Source organism: Rhinolophus hipposideros (genome assembly GCF_964194185.1).
Source record: "Rhinolophus hipposideros genome assembly, chromosome: 21".
NCBI classification, from domain to species: Eukaryota; Metazoa; Chordata; class Mammalia; order Chiroptera; family Rhinolophidae; genus Rhinolophus; species Rhinolophus hipposideros.
The window spans coordinates 3,262,832-3,284,627 of record NC_138067.1 but is presented as its reverse complement, the minus strand read 5'-3'; the positions used below and the strand labels follow the sequence as shown (position 1 = coordinate 3,284,627).

The following is a 21,796-nucleotide window of genomic DNA, read 5'->3' as shown; positions in this document are numbered from 1 at the left end:
ACATAGGCATAAATCTTCGCAACACTGGATCAGGCAATGGTTTCTTAGGCATGACACTAAAAGAACAAGCAACCAAAGAAATAGTAGATAAATTGGACGTCATCTAAATGCAAAATTTCTGTGCTTCAAAAGACACCATAAAGAAATTGGAATGATAGTGTAGAAGGGGAAAAATATCTGCAATCATATAAGGGATTATATCTAGAATATATAAAGAACTCTTGTAACACAATAATAAAAAGACAACTCAATTTAAAATGACCACAGTATTTTAGCAGATGTTTCTCCAAAGAAGACCTGTATACAAATTGCTAATATTCACATGAAGATGCTCAACAACATTAGTAACTAGAGAAAGGCAAATCAAAACCACATGATAAAGCACTTCTCAGTGACAAGAATGGCTACAATCAAAACAAGTGTTGACAAGAATGTAGAGCAATTGGAAGCCTCATTCATTGCTGCTAGGAGCGCAAAATGGTGCAGCCACTTTGAAAAACAGCCTGGCAATTCCTCCAAATGTTAAACATACAGTTAGTATATAACCTAGCAATTCCATTCTATCCAAGAAAAATATGAACATGTTACATAAAAACTTGCACACAAAATTTCACAGCAGCATTATTCATAATAACTAAAAACTGGAAACAACCCAAATGTCTACCAACAGATGAACCGATAAACAAATATAGTGGAATGTCATTCAGCTACAGAAACGAATGAAGGCTTGACGTGGGCTACAACGTTGATAAACTTTGAAAACATTACGTGAATTGAAAAAAGCCAATCACAAAATCCAAGATATTATACGAAACCATTATATGATGTACTCAGAATAGGAAAATTCATATATATTAAAGCAGTTGCCTAAGGCCGGGGTAGGGGGAGAAAGAAAGTGAAGAAAAGAGGGGAGTGGCTGTTAGAGGGTACAGGCTTCCTTTTGGGGGTGATGAAAATGTCCTAAAATTGACTGTGGTGAATATACTAAAAAACATTGAATTGTACACTTAATTAGTGACCTGTATTGAATGTAAATTATACCTCAATAAAGCTTTTATAAAAAAAATAATGATAGTCATTGTTGTTTTCAATAATTATTCTGGAGGAAAAATGGTGATTCAAGGAACAGAAGAAATCTTAACTCCAATTTTCAGTCAAGGAAAGATTTATGAAGATAAACTCTCCTTTAAATACAGGGAAGTGGGAATAAGATGGCCGAGACACGATTCTCCCTTCTGCTCTAAGTATAATTATCTCCCCCGGAAATAATCCAGTGGATAGTGATGAAAGACTTTGAAAGCTGGAAAGGAGGAGGCGGACTGGTCTGGCTAAGAAGCTCAGAACTTGAGGAACTGTAGTGCAGTCACATTCCCGAGGCCCCACAGACACTGGGCTGAGTGCCGAGGCTGGTGGCCTGAGACAGCCAACAGGCCCCGACCACAGTTCTCAGGCTTCTCCTCAATGCTTTGGATTTGTGACATGCCAAGAGTCCTGTGTGTACTTAAAGGAGTGGACTTCTACAGCTTTGGCACTCCCTGTTTCCTGGATTCTGGAAACTTCCTTCTGCTACAATCCTCTGGGAAGCAATGAGTTGATGTAGCAGGCCTGGGTTATTCAAACCCCGAATATTCCCAAGACAGCCATGTTTTCAGGACGGGCCCTTGGCTGGAGGCTTGGAAGGCTCTGTGTGTGCAGGCCTGATGCTGGGGCCATACTGTTCCAGTTAATCCAGGCGACTTATGCTAACGGTGTGGTTTATGGTGAACTTCTGCTTTTTCTCTGGGGGGCTAGAGCTTTAATGACCAAGGTCAGCCATGCAGGCATTACATGAGTACAGGACTGACCCTCAGTAAAAGTCCTGGACATTCAGGCTTGAGCAAGCTTCCCTTGCTGAAGCGCTGGCAACACTTTATACGTGTTGTCACACCTCAGTGCTGGGTAATTGTGTCCCACGCGCATGACTCCACTGGGAGAGGATAGTGGGACCTGGTGCCTGGTTTCCCCAGGACTCACCTCGTGTGCCTTTGCTGATTTCATCCTGTGCCTTTCACTGTAAGAAACCATAACTGCAAGTATAACAGTCCTGTGTCCTTCTGGTCAGTCACTGAGGCTCAGGGTGGTCACGGGGACCCCAATACACCCTCCTTGAAGTCAGAGACTTCTCTCATTTTCAGGAATTGTCTGAACTTCACTCCTCTCTACGTACTTTTCCCAACACTTGGAAGGGTTTAAAGCACCAGGTCAATCCCCACAGATCAGTCACCTGCAAAGTCGGATCTGGTCGGTCATGACACCCACATGCAAGCGGAGGGCTGGCCTGACCTCTGAGGTGCACAGAGTTCATGGCACCTGGCCCCAGCCATGGACACGGGCACGCCGAGTCTTGGCTGCCGCTTAAATGGCTGAGAAAGTGGCAGAGACACCCCGCCATTTTGTATCCCACCCCAACCAAGCTGCCAATAGCCTGGCATGACAGCTCCCCGCAATTTTCTGCTGCCAATTGTCCCCATCATCTCCCTTTCAGAAACAGTACACAACTCTGCACAGATGCAATCCCCATGTGTCTTCACCCTAGAGCAAGTCTCTTAGCTGGGATGTGACTCTGCCTGGAGGCCTGCCACAGATAATTTAGGAGAAACAGTAGAAAAAGATTTCACCCAGAGTGAATTCTCTATAAAATTCACTCGCATTCACTTGTACTCTGATAAGCTTTCTTGAGTGGGAGAGAAAGAGTTGCAAGTATATTGCAGTCAAAAATTACACGCAACCCACAGCTTTCCTTCTGTGTGTCAAGCATGAAATAACTGTTTAATTGGTTGATTTCGTTAGCCCTGTGCTTTGATGTTCTCTGTCTCCTGCCCCCCAGCTCAAGTCTGTGACTTATTTCTTTATTTTCTAAGGAAAGGCTTTGAGATTTCACCACCCCAGAGAAGTGGCTCATACGTGTGAAATGCTAGGTAACTGAGCACACAGTCCTAAAATGGCTCAAAGTCTCAGCGTCTCAGCATTGGGTAATAGGAAGTGAAATGTATTCCCTGTGTTACCATTTCTTCAAGAAGAATTGCACATCTCAGACTGTACAGAATGTTCACGTGCACTGCACGGACATGAATGGTAACTGAGATAAAGGCCAAATCCCCACCTAATAAGGAGCTAACAGGCTGGTGAAAAATTTCTGGCACGTATTAACACAGGGATTTTATATTCTTGAGAAAAATCTTAACATTTATTTAAAAGTCTCCCAAGGGCTCTGATCTATAAACCACTCAGAGTAATTACATGTTTTGTTGAAGACCAGCAAAAGAATCAGAGAAATGATGTGACGGAACCTAATGGATCTGATTGGCTCTCCCTTTCTCTCATTAAAACAAGCGCGCACGTGCGTGTGTGTGTGTGTGTGTGTGTGTGTGTGAGATGTAGATGTATGTTTTTTTTAAATAAAAGGAGCATTTACATTCCGTATGTGTATCTTCTGTCAGTGCTGACACTTGCTGTTCTTATGGAGTAAATATTAACTGGTTGGGAGCCCAGGCACACACTCGGGTCCATTCCCTTTCCCCTCAGGCAGTTCCCACAGTCCACAGCATTTTCATTTTAACCATCCTCATTACTGGTATCGTTTAATACTTGAGGGCTTGCTCATGTCAACATCAATCTTGCTGATGCTACAAACACTTATTTTGTTGACACAATATAGTCTGAATCCACAGGACTAACTAAAAATGTACACTATTCCTTCACCTGGCATGTCACGAAGTACAAAGAGCAACTCTGCCACTCACTCACTCGGTCCTGTCACAGATATGGCACAGGAGAGACACCAAGCACAGAGTCCTTCACGGGACCTCGCTCCCTTCAATACCAGCGCCATCCCACCCACGCCACTGACACCCATACACATTGCATCTTCTGGAGGACATCTGACACCTAAAATGCAACCACTGTGAAGATGACAATGTTTATCTGGAAGATGTCTTGTTGGACATACCTGATTCATTCCTCCTCATTTACAAATAGCCCTTTACCACAAGTCCTTTTTTTAAAATTATGGTATAGTTGACATAACAAATAAATCTTAACTAATCAGAAGAGGGAGAAAACCTTGCCCTCAGAAGGAGCAATAATAATCCCATTCAGAATAAAATTTCTTCTTCAATTAAGATTTAAATGTCTCTGGATGAGCTTAATTTAAAAAACGAAAGATCTCTTTACCTGATTGGAAAACCTCATGCTCACGTTACGTTGATTCTGTAGTGGGACATAGCGCTGGATAGGATCGATGTCTTTAGGACTGATTAGTTCATCAGCTGGAAAAAAAAGGGGAAAGACATTACCAAAACTGCATCTGCACAACAAAACAAACCAACAAAATCTCATAGATATTTATAGAACTCTATCAACAAGAACAGAATACACATCCTTCTCATGCACATGGAACATCTTCCATATACCAGGCCATAAAACAAGCTTCAATAAATTTAAAAGGATTGAAGTCATACAGAGCATATTCTCTGACCTCAATAGAATAAATTAGAAATCAATAACAGAAAGAAGTTTTAGAAATTCACAAATATGGAAATTAAAGACCACATTCCTAAAAAATGGATGAGTCGAAGAAGAAAGCAAAAGGGAAATTAGAAAATACTTTCTAATGTACTTTCTGATGAGATAATTGAAAATGAAGATACAACATACCAAAACTTATGGAATGTAGGTAAAGCAATATTCAGAGGTAAATTTATAGCTGTAGATGTCTATATTAATACAGAAGAAAAATCTTTAATCAATAACCTATCCTTCCACCTTAAGACAGTGGATGAGAAAGAGTAAACCAAATCAAAAGTAAGCAGAAGAAAGGAAATAATAAAGATTACAGTGGAAATTAATGAAATAGAATATATATAAACAACAGAGAATATAGATGAAACGAAAACTATTAATAGATTCTTGAAAAGCTCAAAAGTTGACAAACCTTTAGCTAGATTGACCAAAAGAAAGAGAAAGAAGACTCAAATTACTAAATTAGGAATGAAAGTAGAAATGTCACTACTAGCCTTAAGGATTGTAAGAGAATACTATGAGCAAATGCATGCCAATAATTTAGATAACGTAGATGGATGGGGACAAATTCCTAGAAATACACAAATCACCAAAAGTGACTCAAGAGGAAATATAAAATCTGAACAGATTTGTAATAAGTACAGTTACAAAAAAAGCCCAGGACCAGATTCTTTCATTGGTGAATTTATCAGATGAATGGATAAATCAAATGTGGTCTATACATACAACGAAATGTTATTCTGCCATACATGAATGAAATGCTGATCCATGGATGAACCTTGAAAACAGGCTAAGTGAAAAAAGCCAGTCACAAAAGGCCACACGTTATATGATTCGAGGTAGATGAAATGTCCAGAAGGGGCAAATCTATAGAAATAGAAAATAGATTAATGACTGTCTAATGCTGGGGTGAGATGAAGCGATTAGGAGAAAGTGGGTGGTGACTGCTAAAGGATATGAGCTTCATTTTTGGAGGGTGATGAAAATATTCAGAATTGATTGTGCTGATGGTTGCATAATTCTCTATGAATATATTAAAAACCACTGAATTGTAAACTTTAAATAGGTGAAATGTATGGTATGTAAATTACACCTCAACAAAGCTGTTCTCAAAATAATGTATTTGCATTCTCAAGGCAGGAAACCAGTTCATCAAGGGGAGACAAGGTGTTTCCTGATACTAAATTCTAAAGAGATTTCTGAGATGGGCCGTGGTTCCCAGGGCACTAACAAGCACGAGAACAGTGATCTCAGCCGCTATAGTCCTGTAAACACGGAAACCCTTTTCGTGTGGTAGTTCCCTGTGGCAACTTTCGATCAAATCCAAGGATATGACAAGGAGGGAATTTAGAGTGTTTGGCAGAGGAGGGTGGGAAGAAGGTCCTAAGTCAGGGTCTCATGAACACCTGAGGCTCACTGGAGAAGGGATTCTCTGAGGACCCAGAAGGGACTGTGATGGGAGGGGGTGGTGGTAGGAAAAAAACCCCTGAAATGTAATTCCGCAGAACCCGAGCGGAGTACAAGTTGGAATTATTTATGCAAATATATAGAGAGCATACTCTCTGACCCAGCAGTTATGTATGAAGATAAAATTATCTTCATTATGCTCAGACATGTGAACCTTAATTGAATAATAACATCAGAAGATTCCCACTTCTCCTAAAGTGAGTCAGCACACTTCTTTCTTTTTACTGCACACACGCTATGAAAATGTGCTCATTTCATTCTTGATCTTCAGCTTTGTACTGCTACGTAAAATCGATACCATGCTGACTCTTGTATAAGTCACCTGTGTTTCATATTTACTTTTAAAAAAAATCGCACCTCATTTCCATAGCTTTTTAGGTACCACTTTTAGGCAGTGAATAATTCTGAAAAACAGAGCAAGGAGTCAACCAGGAAAATGCTTGTCAATTTCCTTGCAGGTTGGGGAATGTTTCTCATTATAGTTCTATTCTGAGGTAACCTCAAGGCACATGGGCAATGTCATCCATTAGACAAAAATCACCGAAGGTGCTTTGAGTAACTCTTGGAAGATGTCTTTAATAATAATAATAAAAGTGATATTAATAGCAGAATAACAAGGAAAAGCAGGAGCGTAAGCAGCAGCGGCCACAGAAGCAGCACAGGCACCACTGCGCCTGCCCACAGCAGCGGCACCAGGGCTTACTTAGGCAGTGCTTATGCTTACTACGCTCCTGGCTTTCTCTAAGCATTTCACGTGTATGAATTCACAACACCCTTGACACAGACGACCTATGGAGGCACCGAGGGGGTACGCGACTTGCACGTGGCTGGTACACTACAGCGCTCAGGTTCAAGTGCAGGAGTCTCTCCCTGGAGTCTGGCCTCTTACCCACACCCCGATCGTGCCCTGTAAGAACACTGACGTTCTGTACAACACAGGCGGAATAGCCAGGGGGAAGAAACGGGACACAGTTTAGACCTTGATAGGTTGTATTTTTCTTACCCAAATCAGACAACATATTATAAAACAAGCTTCTCTTGCTTTGAAAAGACAATACTTTTGCAAAATCTAAACCAAACCAACATAGGCTTAATTATGGCAAATATCGATACATAATTTCAATTTATTAATATCAGTTTAGCTCATGACGCAGAGTTGATTAGTACAGTGATATTCTAAATAGCAGCAAATTATTTCCCGATCTCATTTGTCTGATCACTGAGATGTGAAAAAATTTCCACTGCCAACTAGCATTTTACATAATTAATGTCTTACTGTCATTCTACAGGAATGAAATTTTATCTTTGTTATTTTGTTATTTATAAATGATGACAGATAAATTAAGAAATCTATATCCTTAAAAAGCATAAATGCTAATCTATTAAAATTGATATGAATAAAATAATTAACCAAGTTTTTGAAAAAGCTTATTTCTTTGCATTTTTTCTCATTTCTTTCTTTGTACTGCACCGCATATCTAGCTCGATGTGCTTGCAAGTATCCACGTGCTTATCTATAACCCTCTAGGCTCTCTGCTTCGTATTCATGACTATACCCCACCTGGCATACAGCAGGCACTCAAGAGACTCAATAAACAAAATAATAAATTGGTAGGTTAACAAATTTCGAAACATTAATTGCTATAGTCATTACTGTCATTTCCATAATGGTAAAAGTGACTAATATCTTAAAAGGTCAAGTTAATGGACCTATTGTTTTCACTGCATTGATTTTTATCAGTCAGGAAGCAAAACAGAGCTCCTCACTGTGCCAATTGCTGGCACCGGTTTTCTGGTGAAGAGTGACAAGCCTGAAAAAATTTACACCTGACCAACTATAGCACATTTAAAATGAAAACAACAAGGATAAAAGAGCAATGGCTTTCCACATTGCCCAGACAGTACCAAACCCCACAATCAAACATTTTTACATATAGAACAGCTATCTTTAAATCCTTAGAGAACAGACTAGGTCATCAATATTTCCATTTTTATGTACAGGAAGGTTCATGAAATGTGCTTTGAGTTTACCTCAAACAATAATTGTAGAGGGTAAAAAAGAAAATATTAAGAAGAATTTTTGTTTCTTTAATGAAATGACAATTTAAAGAACATTTAATAGAGCAAGTAATTTTTTTTATCATGACACCAAAATTACATAGGACTCAGTAAAATAGGCTCAACAGATAATTTACAGGGGAAATTATGTGCTTCAAAGTCTAACTGATTTCCAGCTGCAGTGACACACACTAGTAACACATGTGTTAAGAACTGAGCACTGGAGAAAAAGGAAATGTAGATCCTCAGCTTCATATATTAAATCAAATTCATTCCAAATTTACATATATGTTCTTAACTTAATTAACAGAGATGAACTTTCTAAGGTTAAATGTTTATTTTCCATGGTAAAAATTAAATAGACAATGATAGATATGAATATATAAAGATTTTAAATTTCATTCAGCAAAAAACAGCACAAACCAAGTTTAGAGGTAAACAGATTGGGAAAATACCAGCAAGGTTTAAGACACCTAACATACAAAACATTCAGGCAGACTGAGAGGAAAAACCATAAAACCAAGATTAAATGGGCAAAGCAACCATCAGACAATTTACAGAAATGACTAAGAAATATGTTTTTAACAATTAGCATGTAAATGAAAACAGGATACAAAGTAATATCTCACTAAGTTAGCAAAGTGGTCATTTTTAATGACCCTATTTAATGCCAATGACAGGTGACACAATCACCCTGCAGATTCCTGGATAACCCGATAATGTCTGTCTGTCATGGGCTGTGATCTTGGGTGACTTGGGCCTCACTTACGACACTACTCATCTCATCGAGAACTTAGGAGGAGCAGTGAGGATACTATTTGTAAAGTGCAGAGCACAGCATCTGACATGTTTTAGGCCCGTATTAGTAGTAGTATTTCTGGGACACAGTCTAACAATATGTGCGCAGAGTCTTGTGGGACTCCAGGCATCACTTCTTTCATATTCAATTTTACTAACATATTGATGGTGGGATCATAAATTTTTTATGCGTTTTCTAGCCTTAGTAGCAATTCAACCCAAAATTTTAGTTTCAAGAAAGCCAGTCATTTATACAATAAGCTAAAAGAAGAACATCTTCCTGGGTGAGGCTATTAAAGTAATAGCGTATTTCACGTGCTCTCTCACGATGTTTATGCCTGCTGCACAGAATCCCACTTTGGGTCACCAGCAATTACACGGATGCTATGAAGAAGATAACAAAAGTCCTCAGAAATGGATGTCTTTCTGCTTGACGTTTCCTAAAGTGGAGCAGCTGGGAAATCTCTTAGCAACCACAATGTGCAAACACATCTGTACACTCCTATCTCTTCATTTCATCTTTAACTGATCAGTAACAAAACCATGTGCTACACTGAGTAAGGTGCCAACAGCCCACTGAAAATCAAGACCTCAGTTTCTTCTGGCCTCGTGCACAGTAGGGGGCCCGTGATCACGGACTTGAATTTAAAAAGCATTAGATTTTCAGGCTTAATCAGTGGCTTTTATATTTGAGGTCAACTGGGCAAGAAATATCATGAATGAAATCAAGTGGAAATGAACTTCCCTTAGTTACAAACACCAGAATTAGGTAGTAATTCACCGGTAGAACAGCGGTAGTAGGATATCAGAATAACTAGGCCGTCCTCAGAGAAACAAAAATATTCCCTAGGTTGTCACATTCTCTTCTTGCTGTAGAGTTACTGGATGTTACAGTGACAGGCGCAGAGTAGGTCCCTACAAATAGCAGCTGAATCGTTGAGGAGGTGAATGGTTAAGTAGCAATGAGGGAAACATTTTCTTCTTGTGATGTTTTCTGGCTCTGGGGTACCCCCAAGGAGGGCCCATGAGCACCCTGAATCACCTGCTTACTAAGAACTAAGAAACATATTTTCACAAATACTGTCTCCTAAATGGTAGCTGAGAGAGAGGGAATGTGGATGGAAGAACAGGAAGTAGAACCATTTACATATGTGTTTGTCCCACAGTAAGTGCTTTATGTGTATTTCCTCATCAGTTCATCCTTTGAACATAAAAATAAAGAAACTGATGATTATGGGAGTTAAAAAGATTCTGAAAGTCACTGTGTAGTAGTCGTACAACTTGTATTCACACCCAGAACTGTTTAGTTCCTAAGTTCATGACCCCCAAACTCTTGATCTTTCCACTATAGTCCAAGACAAATGTGAAGAGAAGAAAAAGGAAATGAAACCAAGGGAGAATAAAGTGGAGGAAAAAGATGATAATGTCAGAAATAATCTATATCACATAGTTACAAGTTTGCCGGGTGTCAATAATCACTTAAAATATAGTTTCTACTGGAAACAGAGTTCTAAACAATGACTTACCAAAGAACTTTAAGGGATCCAAGAAATTAAATTGGAAACTCTATACGTATATAACATCCGGGATATTTTAAAGTACTTCTATATCTATTTTATCACCTTAAAAGTCTCTTATTAACACTCCTAGGAAATTAAATAATACCTATCCTAAAAAGGAAAAGAAATCCTTTGTAAAATTCAATAAAATTTTCACTCACATGAATATTTTGGGAGTTTGTGTGTATTGGAGAGAAAGCTGTAATTAATTAAAATTGCTCAATAATTTAAGCTTAGAACAATCAAAGAACAGGCCTTGTTTTAATTTGATGTTTATGAATAATGTTTTCAAAATGTCCTTCCTAAAAACATTCTATTATTCACCTATCTTGAATTATACAGTAGGTAAAGCTCCAATCTTTAATGATCTGGGATCTTATAGTAGTACCTAAATGAAAGTCAACACTGCGAATGTCTGACGTACAGTAAGAAAAATTAGTTACACATATGATGTACGTCGAAAAGACAAACTGAAGTCTAGAAGTCAGATTTTCTTTAAAGCTAAACAAATAATGTGTTAGTTTCTCTTTTAAAAAAATATTGAATAAGAAAATATATTAAACTTAATTAATGGCTTTGGGAAAATTTCAGAGTAAAGTCATTTATTAACCTCATATTCTCTATAATATGATAGAGATAGTGATAATTATAATATGATAGAGATAGTGATAATTCTCTAGCTTTCTTTTTTTTTATTAAATTTATTGGGGTGACAATTGTTAGTAAATTTACATAGATTTCAGGTGTACAATTCTGTATTACATCATCTATAAGTCCCATTGTGTGTTCACCACCTAGAGTCAGTTCTCCTTCCATCACCATATATTTGATCCCCCTTACCCTCATCACCCACCCCCCACCCCCTTACCCTCTGGTAACCACTAAATTATTGTCTGTGTCTATGAGTTTTTCTTTCTCATTTGTTTGTCTTGTTCAATTCTCTAGCTTTCTTAATCTCAAAAAAGGTCCAGTCCAAGGATCATAATTTTCAACTGACTTTCATGTGATAAATACTTTTAAGGTTATTTCCTCCAAAGAACTCAAAAAAGTACACTGCTTTCTACAGACTGATCATCTCTTACATGGGTAGTTTCTAAACTTCCATATTTATTTAACAACTGAAGGCATAACAAATGATGATTTTATCCTAAGATATGTCAAATGTTATATCACAGAATATGTCTTATCTGAGTTAAAATAAACATGTTTAGAATTTATTTACCTTTTTTATAGCAAAGACTGATTTTCTAGAAGTCTAATTTTTCTAAAGAAGAAAACGCTGTAACCATTAACTATTTTCTGAGAACACAGGTAGTTCAGGCCGTGGGCCAGGAAACAGCATATTAAGTCTTTTTGCTCTAACAATGGAATAAGTCACACAGCTTTTTGTATAATTATTTACTAACAAATACATAGAGCAAAATATTCTTATTAGGTTCCACTGGATACAAGCTCACCTGAATTAAAGTCATATACAGTTACAGAATATTTTTAAGGACTTCACTGTTCTATTATTTTTATGTAGCTCCAACTACATGCCCACAAAATATCCAGCTGAAGCTCCTTTAATGCATAAATGGGACTGTGGTGTAAATATGGTGTCTGGAATCTTAATAGCATCCATAGAAGTTTGATGGTTCTTGGGGCCAGTATCCAGTAGTTAAGAACAACTAAATGACTCAATCTTCGGACATCTTATTCATCTTAACCAGCTGTTAACCAGAGGACACACAGCTAGGTCTGAGTGCTAATGAGTATGCAGCATCTTTTTATTTCAAGGGGAGACAAGTATGTGGTTTCACAGTTTGCAACACATCTTCTGTGTGTTCTCTTCTGCCTTTTCAGAAGCTCAGCAGGGAAAAGAGAAATTGACTGTTCTTTGAAGCCTTTCTTCTTCTTTTTGATGGTACAACAGGGATTAAAGGTAGATCTGGACGATTTCTGTTCACTCTGGTCTTAATGTAAGAAAATGCTATTTATACTCAAAATCTGTCTACTTTCAGTATATTTATTTTGGCACAAGGAAGGACCACAGCTTTTTTACTGACTGATACTATTTTCAATCTTTTTCTTTTTTGTAAGCTCAACTTGCTTATGTAGAGTATGGTCAATTCTGCATTCCCAATTCATTAGATTTCTTAATTTTATCCAGAGGCTTTGCTCAAACAGCACTCCTTCTAGCTGTATCGCCCTCAGGCTGGTGTAGCGCAGAAAGCAAGATGAAGGTTCAGACCTCAAATTCTATATCCCAGGTACCTGTGTTCAGCCTCAAAACCGCAGAAAAGTTTCGTCATGCTCATTTGTCAATTCCAAGTGTAGTATACAGAAACTTATGACTCTGATGTTAAAATTCTCATCCTTGCATAGGTTAACTACTCCTCTGCTGCAATATTTTTTATCTAGCTGTGAGGATCACCAAGGCTTCTTTGTATTTATGCTAATGAGATAAAAATAGCATTCTAACCAGAGATAACCTTACTAGCTTGGCTTGATTCTACGAAAACTACTTCATGTATGAATTTGTTTTCTTTCAGAAAATATAAAAGCAAAATCTGTATAAATAATATGAACTCCATATCAGAAAGCTGTCCATTTAAAGGAAGAAAATTGTTCTACAGTTTCTTAAATTAGCATTAAGTTTATATGGAGACCCAGAAAATACAGTTAGAAAACAAGAAAATGGAAAACAGCATTAATTTAGTTCTCTCTTCTTTGGTTAGCTTCTGTTTGCTCTTACATATTATTTGTGTAAAGCTCGAGGTGGAAGTCTGGACTTTGAAATATTTTCTCTAACGGAATGTAAAAAAAGGAAGCACAGATGAGGATTCTTACAGCACAAATTTAGCGTTTATGCAGCAATACCAGGAACAATAAAGACACTAACAGTTTCTCACACAGCAAAGACTTCTTTTCATGCAGGTATAGTATCTATAATCAGCCCACTCCATAACCTGTTACCATAAAGGAATTCTGATGGACGTGATAACCTTTATGATGGAAATGCTAACAATATCTGAAATTTAACAAGGAATGGTACAGGAAGGTGCATAATACTTTTTTGGGTTTGTTAAATTAGGCTTCATTTCAATGTGTCCAAAGAATATTCCCATTTAGCTGTAGCTTTAGGAGAAGTTGAAAATAATTCTCCAAAGAATGATGAATAATGGTTCCATTAAACTTCTAGCTAACTGAGTAAATTGCCAACATGTATTTATTAGAAGGAAGAGAATTTTGAGATAACCAATTCCTTTTGGCAAGCTATGACCAAACATGATTGTTATATGAAATTTTATTACCGTATATAGAAGTAAATCAAAGTTCCCATAGCCTTCTGCTCGAAACTGACCCGCTAAGCTGACTGTGGCTGCCTACGTGGATCTGACAGGGAAACAGACATACTTCTATCCTTTTACATATAAGACACTCCCCCAAGACCTCTTCACAGCATGAACTGCCCAAAGCCAAGAAAAATGTCAGCAAAGGCATACTTACTTCTAAGGGCTTGATAACAAGCGGGGAAAAAAGGTCCCCAACTTTCTCCACTTACCCAGGAGTTTTGCGATAACATAAAGGGCTTGTCCCCAAAGAAATAGTTTTCCATCACGGCCACAGTTGCTAGGAAATCGCTTTTGACTACCAGGGTTTCTTTTTTCATGTTCTACAAAATCAGCTGGCACATAATAGTACTTTGGTACGACAGGATAACCTAGGGAGTTCAAAAATAAATATTTAAAATACAACAAATCAGTGTCCTCCCCAAAGTTTCCCTTCAAGAAATTGCAGTGATTAGAAAGCAGAGAGAGAGAAGAGCTGTACAGGAGGTAACAGATCCAACAGGCCATAGAAAATCTGGACGCTGTGGTTCCTTTCAGAAACTGCCAGTGAAAAATGTGGAAAAAGCATCCTGATTTTAAAACATTAATTGGACAGCATTCGTATGTTACGCTTTAGCCAACAATGTGTATATAATCTCCTTTAACAACATTTAATTTTAACACCTTTAAGTGAAATCAATAAATATACTGTATGCAAATATTTAGAGCCATAGAAGAAGCTGCATTTAATAGGATTAGTCTATGGAGGCTTTACAAATGAGATGCCGTGGAATCTTAAATGAAGAATTACAACCCTGAGCCATTGCTCAGAGCAAAGAAATCCCCATTTTAAACATTAAGCCCATTCTCTACTATTTAATATCACTGAAGAGAAGAAATCCATCTTCTCTGGTGACCAACCTACTTAAAAATATTCCTTGGTAGAAACTAAAAATTATTATTTAAAGACTAGAATTTTTGTGAATGCTATGAAGGGGAACACAAGAACATTCTAAGACTCTTTTGCAGTATCAGCCCACGGTAAACTTAATTTTCCTAATAAAATTGCACAGGTTTCCCTAAAATTTGCTTCTTTCTTCATGCATCAGTCAATTGGGATATCTGTGTCTAAAGTCACTAGAAACATACAGAGAATAGTTCGGACATCACTTTCTGAATGTGGTGAAGCCTAAAGAGTGGCACTAACTAAACGACCACCGCAATGCACAGCGATCTACGCTGAATCCTCGCAGGTCTGAGTCAAGGGATTTCAAACATGATATTCATTATGTTATTACAGTCATTATGTTATGTTCATTATGTTATGAATCATATTCACCATGATGCTGTGGAGCATAAAGACATTAAGTACCTGGGTTTCAAAATTAATATGAATTTTGAATCCAATGTTTGCCCATAAACATTTCACTACTTTAACATCATGAGTATTTTAAAGGATGACACGTAATGTGAAGGATTGCCTCTAAGATACTTGCAGAATATCACCAATTTCATGTGAGATAGGAAGGGGGCTCAGGGCCGTGGCTGCCAGTTTGTGTATTGCATCCACAAGGACCATCCAATTTGTACCAGCACATGATTAATTTCTAACTTCCAGATAAATGTTTTCATAGCTGCTCACTCATGAGAATATGTTCTTATTTTATCAACACTTCCAAACACCAGAAATGTCTGAAACTTCTTCTCTGGAATGCCTTTGAAGAATTAGTTTTCTAGTCATACAGAAAAATTACTTATGTTCTTTTCTGGGCCCTGCTGGTGTTTCACTGAAACCAATCTACTACTCAGAGAATGGGCCTTTGATCATTTCTAAAATATCAAATCCACCCTCGGAGGCTGCCATTTTAGCACCATGGAGGACATTCAAAATCACACGCTAACAGCCCTAGAGGTAACTCCAGAGAGGAAGCCAGAGTGCTCCTGGCAATGGCAGTGCCTTCTGGCGAGGGCGGGCACCCCTCAGATGTGGGCAGCGCTCACCTGAACACAGCATTTCTGGTGACCTGGATAGAACGTGTCACTTTATATTACTGTCGTACTACTCGGAGTAATGGGGTTACACAGTAGTTAACAAGAGGAAACTGTACACACCTGGCAACCCCTTTGGCAGTTACGAGAGCTACGACCACCAACATTCATCACCTTCCCATCTTGCGAAATGAACTCCTTTTATGAAAACAAATTTACTATAACAAATTAATAGATTATTCTTTCTAATTCATTCAAGGCCCCATTTATTTCTTCAATTTAGTATAAAGTGTTCTTTTCAAAGGAATCATTTATACATTTCAAAGGAACATTAAGAAAATAGTAACAGGAAGACTTTCTTGAACAAACAATCCAACTGTACCTTCTGTGGTCTGATGCAGCACAGGGGTCAGGAGATCCTGATATTCCTTCACTTGTTTGGCTTTGTCTCTAAAAACTCCTGGAATATACAACATAACATCCAATAGCATCTGAGCTCCCTCAGTACCACAGAAATTTTACCTTAGAAAGATCTATGAACCCAGTTATAATGACTTGGGTAATTTTCTATGTCAATGATAAAAATAAAATTGAAAAGGGATACCGCCAATATGCATGTGATATTTTTCCAGGAAACCAATTTTAGAAGGTCATGTTACCATTTAGAATTGAAAACTGAATTTTAATTGAAATTTCTCTCTTCTTCAGTTTAAAAGTTATCAATATTCACAATGTCACAGATTACAGTGTTCAAGATTTCTATTCATAAAAAATTCTTCTTTGTAAATATGAAAATATATCTGTATCATTTTAAAAGTAATTCAAAGTATTTTTTACGTTTTTTAGCTGATTTAACATTCACTCAGAAAGCAGAAGGGTAGCATATAAAAATGCAAAGCAGTGAAAATCACTGAGGTGAAGTCTATTTTGCCAGCTGAAAGGAGTCATATTTCATTTCTGCTCTTCTTTCGAACATTTATATCCTATAGCTTGAATTTCAAGAGAAAAGCTCACTTACCATCAATCATCATGTAAAGGAAAAATATGGGAAATTCACATTCAATGCCATCAAATAGCTAAAACGGAAAATAAAATATTCAAAATTTCACTAACAATTAGAGCAATTAGATTAGTTAGAACAATTACATTAATTAGAACAATTATAGTTAGGATATACATAAAAGATTTATTTATAGTTATAACAAAATTAGACTGATTTTATAAGTAGTTTCATTGTTCTTTTTTTAAAAAATTTCTCAGAACTCCTATTATACAAAAACTCATTCATTTAATCCATCACACAGAAGTCATTCATTCAATTGATATTGACCAAGTATTAGGTTTGGTGCAAAAGTAATTGCGGTTTTTGCGATCATTTGTAACCTTTTAAACCGCAATTACCTTTGCACCAACCTGATAGTAATGGCCGGTACCCACTAGACAGAGGCTATGAAGACAAAAATATGGAGAACCTGCCTTCAGGGGATCACAGCCTACTGAGGAGGCAGACATGTAAATAACCAACTGCAGTACCTTATGAGATGTCTATAACTATACATGCTATGCCAGGATAAAACACCCGAGTCTGCCTAGGGGTCAGAGAAAAGTTTACGAGAACTTCAACGAAGGCTTGATGGATTCTGCAGGGAGCTGAGCCAAGGCAGAGGTTACGTAACTCACTCAAGGCTAGGAAGTGGCAGAGCCAGAATTCCAACCCCGGAAGTCGCCTCCTCAGTCAGAGCTTCTGACCACTCTGTGACGCCACCTGAGACGGGTATGTTTTCCTACCTTAATTTCAGCTGGTTTGTAGTAGCGTCTGTTGGGATCTTCCAAAGATGTTCTATACCCATCTCTCAAGAAACGCTTGAATCCATATTTTCCTTTTAATTTTCTAACCACTTTGTCAAGTGTCTGGCTAAACAGAGCTTCGTCATCCAGGGCAAATGCAGGATAACTGATGCAGGGGAGCAGGGCGGCATCTGTGTTCTGAGGCAATGAGCAAAGAAGGGAACGTCAGTGTCTACAGTGTACGATCCACACAGCCCACGAGAACCATGGAGCGAAGTCAGGAAGGGGACCTCACTGCCAGTGAGACCGCTGTGCTCGCAGAGACAGCAGATGCGACCGGGGCTGCTTTGCTGACCTGTACGGAGGAGATGAAACTTTGTTCACTAATAAGGAGTTCAAGTTTCAACACGGAACATAAACTTGAAGATGCTAATTAAGGCAGTGTGCAAACATCTGACGCCAGTAAGTAGCTATTACAACCTAGTTTGTCTTAACGATTCGTTTATGATGGTGAAAAACACAAAACAACCTACATGTCCAACAATTAGGTGAGTAAATTAGCAGCCATTAAAATTTATATTATAGAAATGTTTATTGATACAAAAACATGTGTGCTCATAGAACCAGGTTGTCAAGCATTATGAACAATATTCGTCCAGTTTGGTAAAGTAAAAATACGTGTACGTAAAATATATAAACACAATTGCTGTCACCCTGAGATTATAACTGAGTGGTAACGTAATGAGTGGATATTGTATTACTATTTGCATATTTGTGGGTTTTGCTTTCCTTTTGTCAAAATCTTGTATTACTTCTATACAGTAGTTATTTTTAAATTAATTTATGCCACCTTGGGTGTTTTCTAAAACTAGAGCCCAAATACCCCCTAGAAAAATCTGCAGTGGAGTACTATGGGCACATAAAAGTTTATCAAAGGTTAACAATTGCGAATGGCAGCTCATATTAATTTATTATAAAAACTTCTCACGTGAGATCTTGACTCTCTGGGGAGCAGTGAGCACAAGGTCTGCCTATTGCGATTGTGCGCGTCGAGGTCTACAAAAATAACCGACCAAGAGCAGCCCTGGAAGGAGAAAGAGAAAACGTTTCCTAAATTAAGAAAAAAGGACCTGTAGGAAGTTGGACATTAAGAAAATTCACAATAAACTAACACTGGTTGTACCTGAGAGTGGCATTACAGAAGATTTGAATGTCCTTTTTCATTTTTTCAGTATTTCTCAAATTTCTTGCAATAAATACATTAATTTTACAATCATAAAAAATAAAGGTTATTTTCATGTTTTCCCTATTTCTCCTTAGTTTTCTTTTAAATCAAAATGTACCGATTACCGGAGAACTAATCAATTAAAGATATTTATTTTAACACAAATACTAGTTTAGCTAACATTTTTGACAAAGAATAACGCAAAAACTAATTCCAATTCATAAAATCTCATTGTATGGTCCTAATAAAGAACATTGATTATACAATCAAACTCCACAAATTTACATATAATCTAGAATTATGGATATAAAAACTACTTGATTAAAATATGAAGAGAGGAGAATCTAATATACGTGTGTTTTGAAAATCAAAGAGAATGAAATTGGAATACAAAGACTGCTTCCATTACAAGAGAATACTCAGAAAAATACATGGGGAAAGGAAGAGGAGAACTAGGATAAAAATTATGTTGGTTCAATATTACCTTCTAAATCTCATCCCAATTCTCACCAACACTGAAGATGCATTCACCCTGAAACTAAAATACCTCTAATCAATCGATCCACTAGACTGAAATTCAAAAAGAATCTAGTAGTAGTAGGCCCTAGATCCAGATATCAGACTCAATACATACATATTTTTCCTGTTAATCCATGTTCATACATGAATCTGAGCTCATAAAATAGAATTTCCCATTCATAGTATCATTTCTTAAATCTCTTGTAACTCTGACAGAAAAATCGACAAACAAGGAATGAATAGGCTGTATCTCAACAGCCAGATTAATGCTAAAATGTCCTTTCTATTATTTGTCACTCTCTACTTCTCCTCTCTACTCACAAAAGTGTGTTTAACAAAGCTTTATGCAGTAGCCGCCATTGTCAGAGTAATAATGTGTTCTCTGCTCTGCGGGAAGGGCACAGGATTTGACCTCTGTCCTCGAGGAGCTGACCCAGGTGATACAGAGTCCTGAACCACACGACTATTAAACAAAGCAAACAGGCTGTCCATATGCCAGTGAGTGGCTCAGAGGAAAGAGTAATAATGATACTGAACCCGTAAAGATAACAGGAGAAAACAAAATAGGTAACTCGGGGTACCTCGTGGGAAAGATGAGGACCAGAGCGAGGATCTGAGTTTCAGGGGGAAAGGGGAACAAGTGGGGGTGTTGGAACAAAACAGTGGAGAAATGAGTGGGTATGAGATGTCGGAAGCCTGTAAGGACACAAAATAATAGGACTTGTAATTGATCCTTAGGCTGATAATGAAGGTAATTGCATGCCCTATCAGTCTGCTTTCAGTTGAATTTTTAAAGATACAATCTATGTAGGATAATTTATACATAATGAAGTACAATGGCAAACTTGGCAATTCTTGTCATTATTTAATTAATATAAACAGCCAATTTCTATTGTCTAGCCACAAATAAATGGCTTATTTATCTAAATTCATCAAAGTATTTCTTTGGGTCTCTTTCTCTGAGAGCCTCTAAGAAATATGCACAAGGGGAAAAATAATCTCATAACATCACTGCATTTAACACTGAGGTCAAAGGCTAGTTAACTACATTGTTTCTAGTCTTCTTAAAAAATAGACCATGCTTTAGGCATCTGGCTTCTGAATAGGAATAGCTTTTAAAAATGTCATCTAGGAGGACATACGTATGGAATTAATTATCACCTACTTTAAACTATCAGACTCATTAATTTTAAGCCTGCAGATTTCAAAAGAAGCTAGGTAGTCTGCATTGCTTTGAACACTTGGTGTGACATGAGCAATCTAGTCATCACCTTTTAGGTTCTAGCCTCTGTTTTTTTGTCAATATCATGATTTTTCCAATTAAAGACAGGAATATGAAAGGATGTTTTATAAGTATATGTCGTACAGAATATCTGATTGACTTTGGATATTTTATTTCATCTTCCATGTGTTTTGTTTTACAATCCACACTTCAGTTAGATCATCTGCTATTTGTCTTTCTCTCACTTATTTCATTTGGCATAATTCCCTCAAAGGACATCCATGCTGTGGCAAATGTCAAGATTTCATTCTTTTGTGGCTAAATAATATTCTACTGTGTATACATATACACATCACATTTCCTTTATCCATTCATCCATCAGTGAAAACTTAGGTTGCTTCCATATCTTGGCTGTTGTGAATAACTCTGCAATGCCATTCCTATGTCTTATTACCCTCTACTCTTTCCTTCCTACCTATCTATCCACCTCTCTCTCTCTGTCTCTCTCTCTCTCTCTCTCTTTCTCTCTCTCGTCTCTGTCTCTCATTCTCCCTAATACACACACACACACACACACACACACACTCACATACATACATTTAAATGAATGTATTGACAGTGAGGCAGGAAAAGGAAAGAAAAATATTGAAAGATACATGTGGGATTTCCACAAGTTTGACTCTTCAGGGAGAGAGAAATGTTTCTACAAGCCAAGAGATCAGGGCCAGAGGCTCCAGGAATCTCCGGGAGAGGCACAACATTAATAAACATGATTTTCACAGGCTCACATACTCCTAAAACCCCATGAGCTCTGATCCCTCCAATTCTCCAGCCAAAGGGCTTGAGAGAGGACGAGTGTGGGAAGTGGGTGATTTAGAGCCACCTCCTGGGCCCCCAGAATGAGCTGTTGCTCCTCTCTTCCCAGGCCTAGCATGTCTGTGTCATTCTTCCTTCTTCATGTCTTGGCTACAACCAGAGACCGGCCTCCAGGGGAAGGTGGAGAGGGAAGAGAAGAGTTTGTGTGTAGGAGTGCTGCCACACTCCAACCTGAAACTTTCTTAAAGTCAGACTTGAGATGCACAGTATTAAAACTGCCATAACAAAAGCCACGTCACATTTCACATGTCTGTATAACTTCCTAAAATGTATCTTTACTGCCTTAGCATTTTAATAGCCTAGAGTGTATTATAATATCTTTCTTTGCCCTTCCATCTTAGAAATCTTTACAAAAACTGCTAAAGGAAAATAGCCTACCTCTTGATCTAGGGAAGTAACCTGTCTGCTTACATTTTATTAC

The 21,796-nt window shown here is 37.7% G+C and overlaps 1 protein-coding gene across 4 annotated transcripts in view; it reads right to left on the bottom strand.

Annotated features, from left to right (window-relative positions):
* The window catches only part of PHKB (phosphorylase kinase regulatory subunit beta), a 136,323-nt gene that overhangs the window by 55,564 nt on the left and 58,963 nt on the right, over window positions 1-21,796 (bottom strand). For all 4 annotated transcript variants that reach the window (XM_081030706.1, XM_081030705.1, XM_081030704.1 and 1 more), the window contains 6 exons: window positions 18,522-18,617; window positions 17,534-17,731; window positions 16,764-16,821; window positions 16,128-16,205; window positions 13,990-14,148; window positions 4,213-4,307 (listed from right to left, as the gene is read on the bottom strand). In XM_081030706.1, the coding sequence (XP_080886832.1) occupies window positions 4,213-4,307; window positions 13,990-14,148; window positions 16,128-16,205; window positions 16,764-16,821; window positions 17,534-17,731; window positions 18,522-18,617 (684 nt within the window). The remainder of the gene's footprint in view (window positions 1-4,212; window positions 4,308-13,989; window positions 14,149-16,127; window positions 16,206-16,763; window positions 16,822-17,533; window positions 17,732-18,521; window positions 18,618-21,796) is intronic.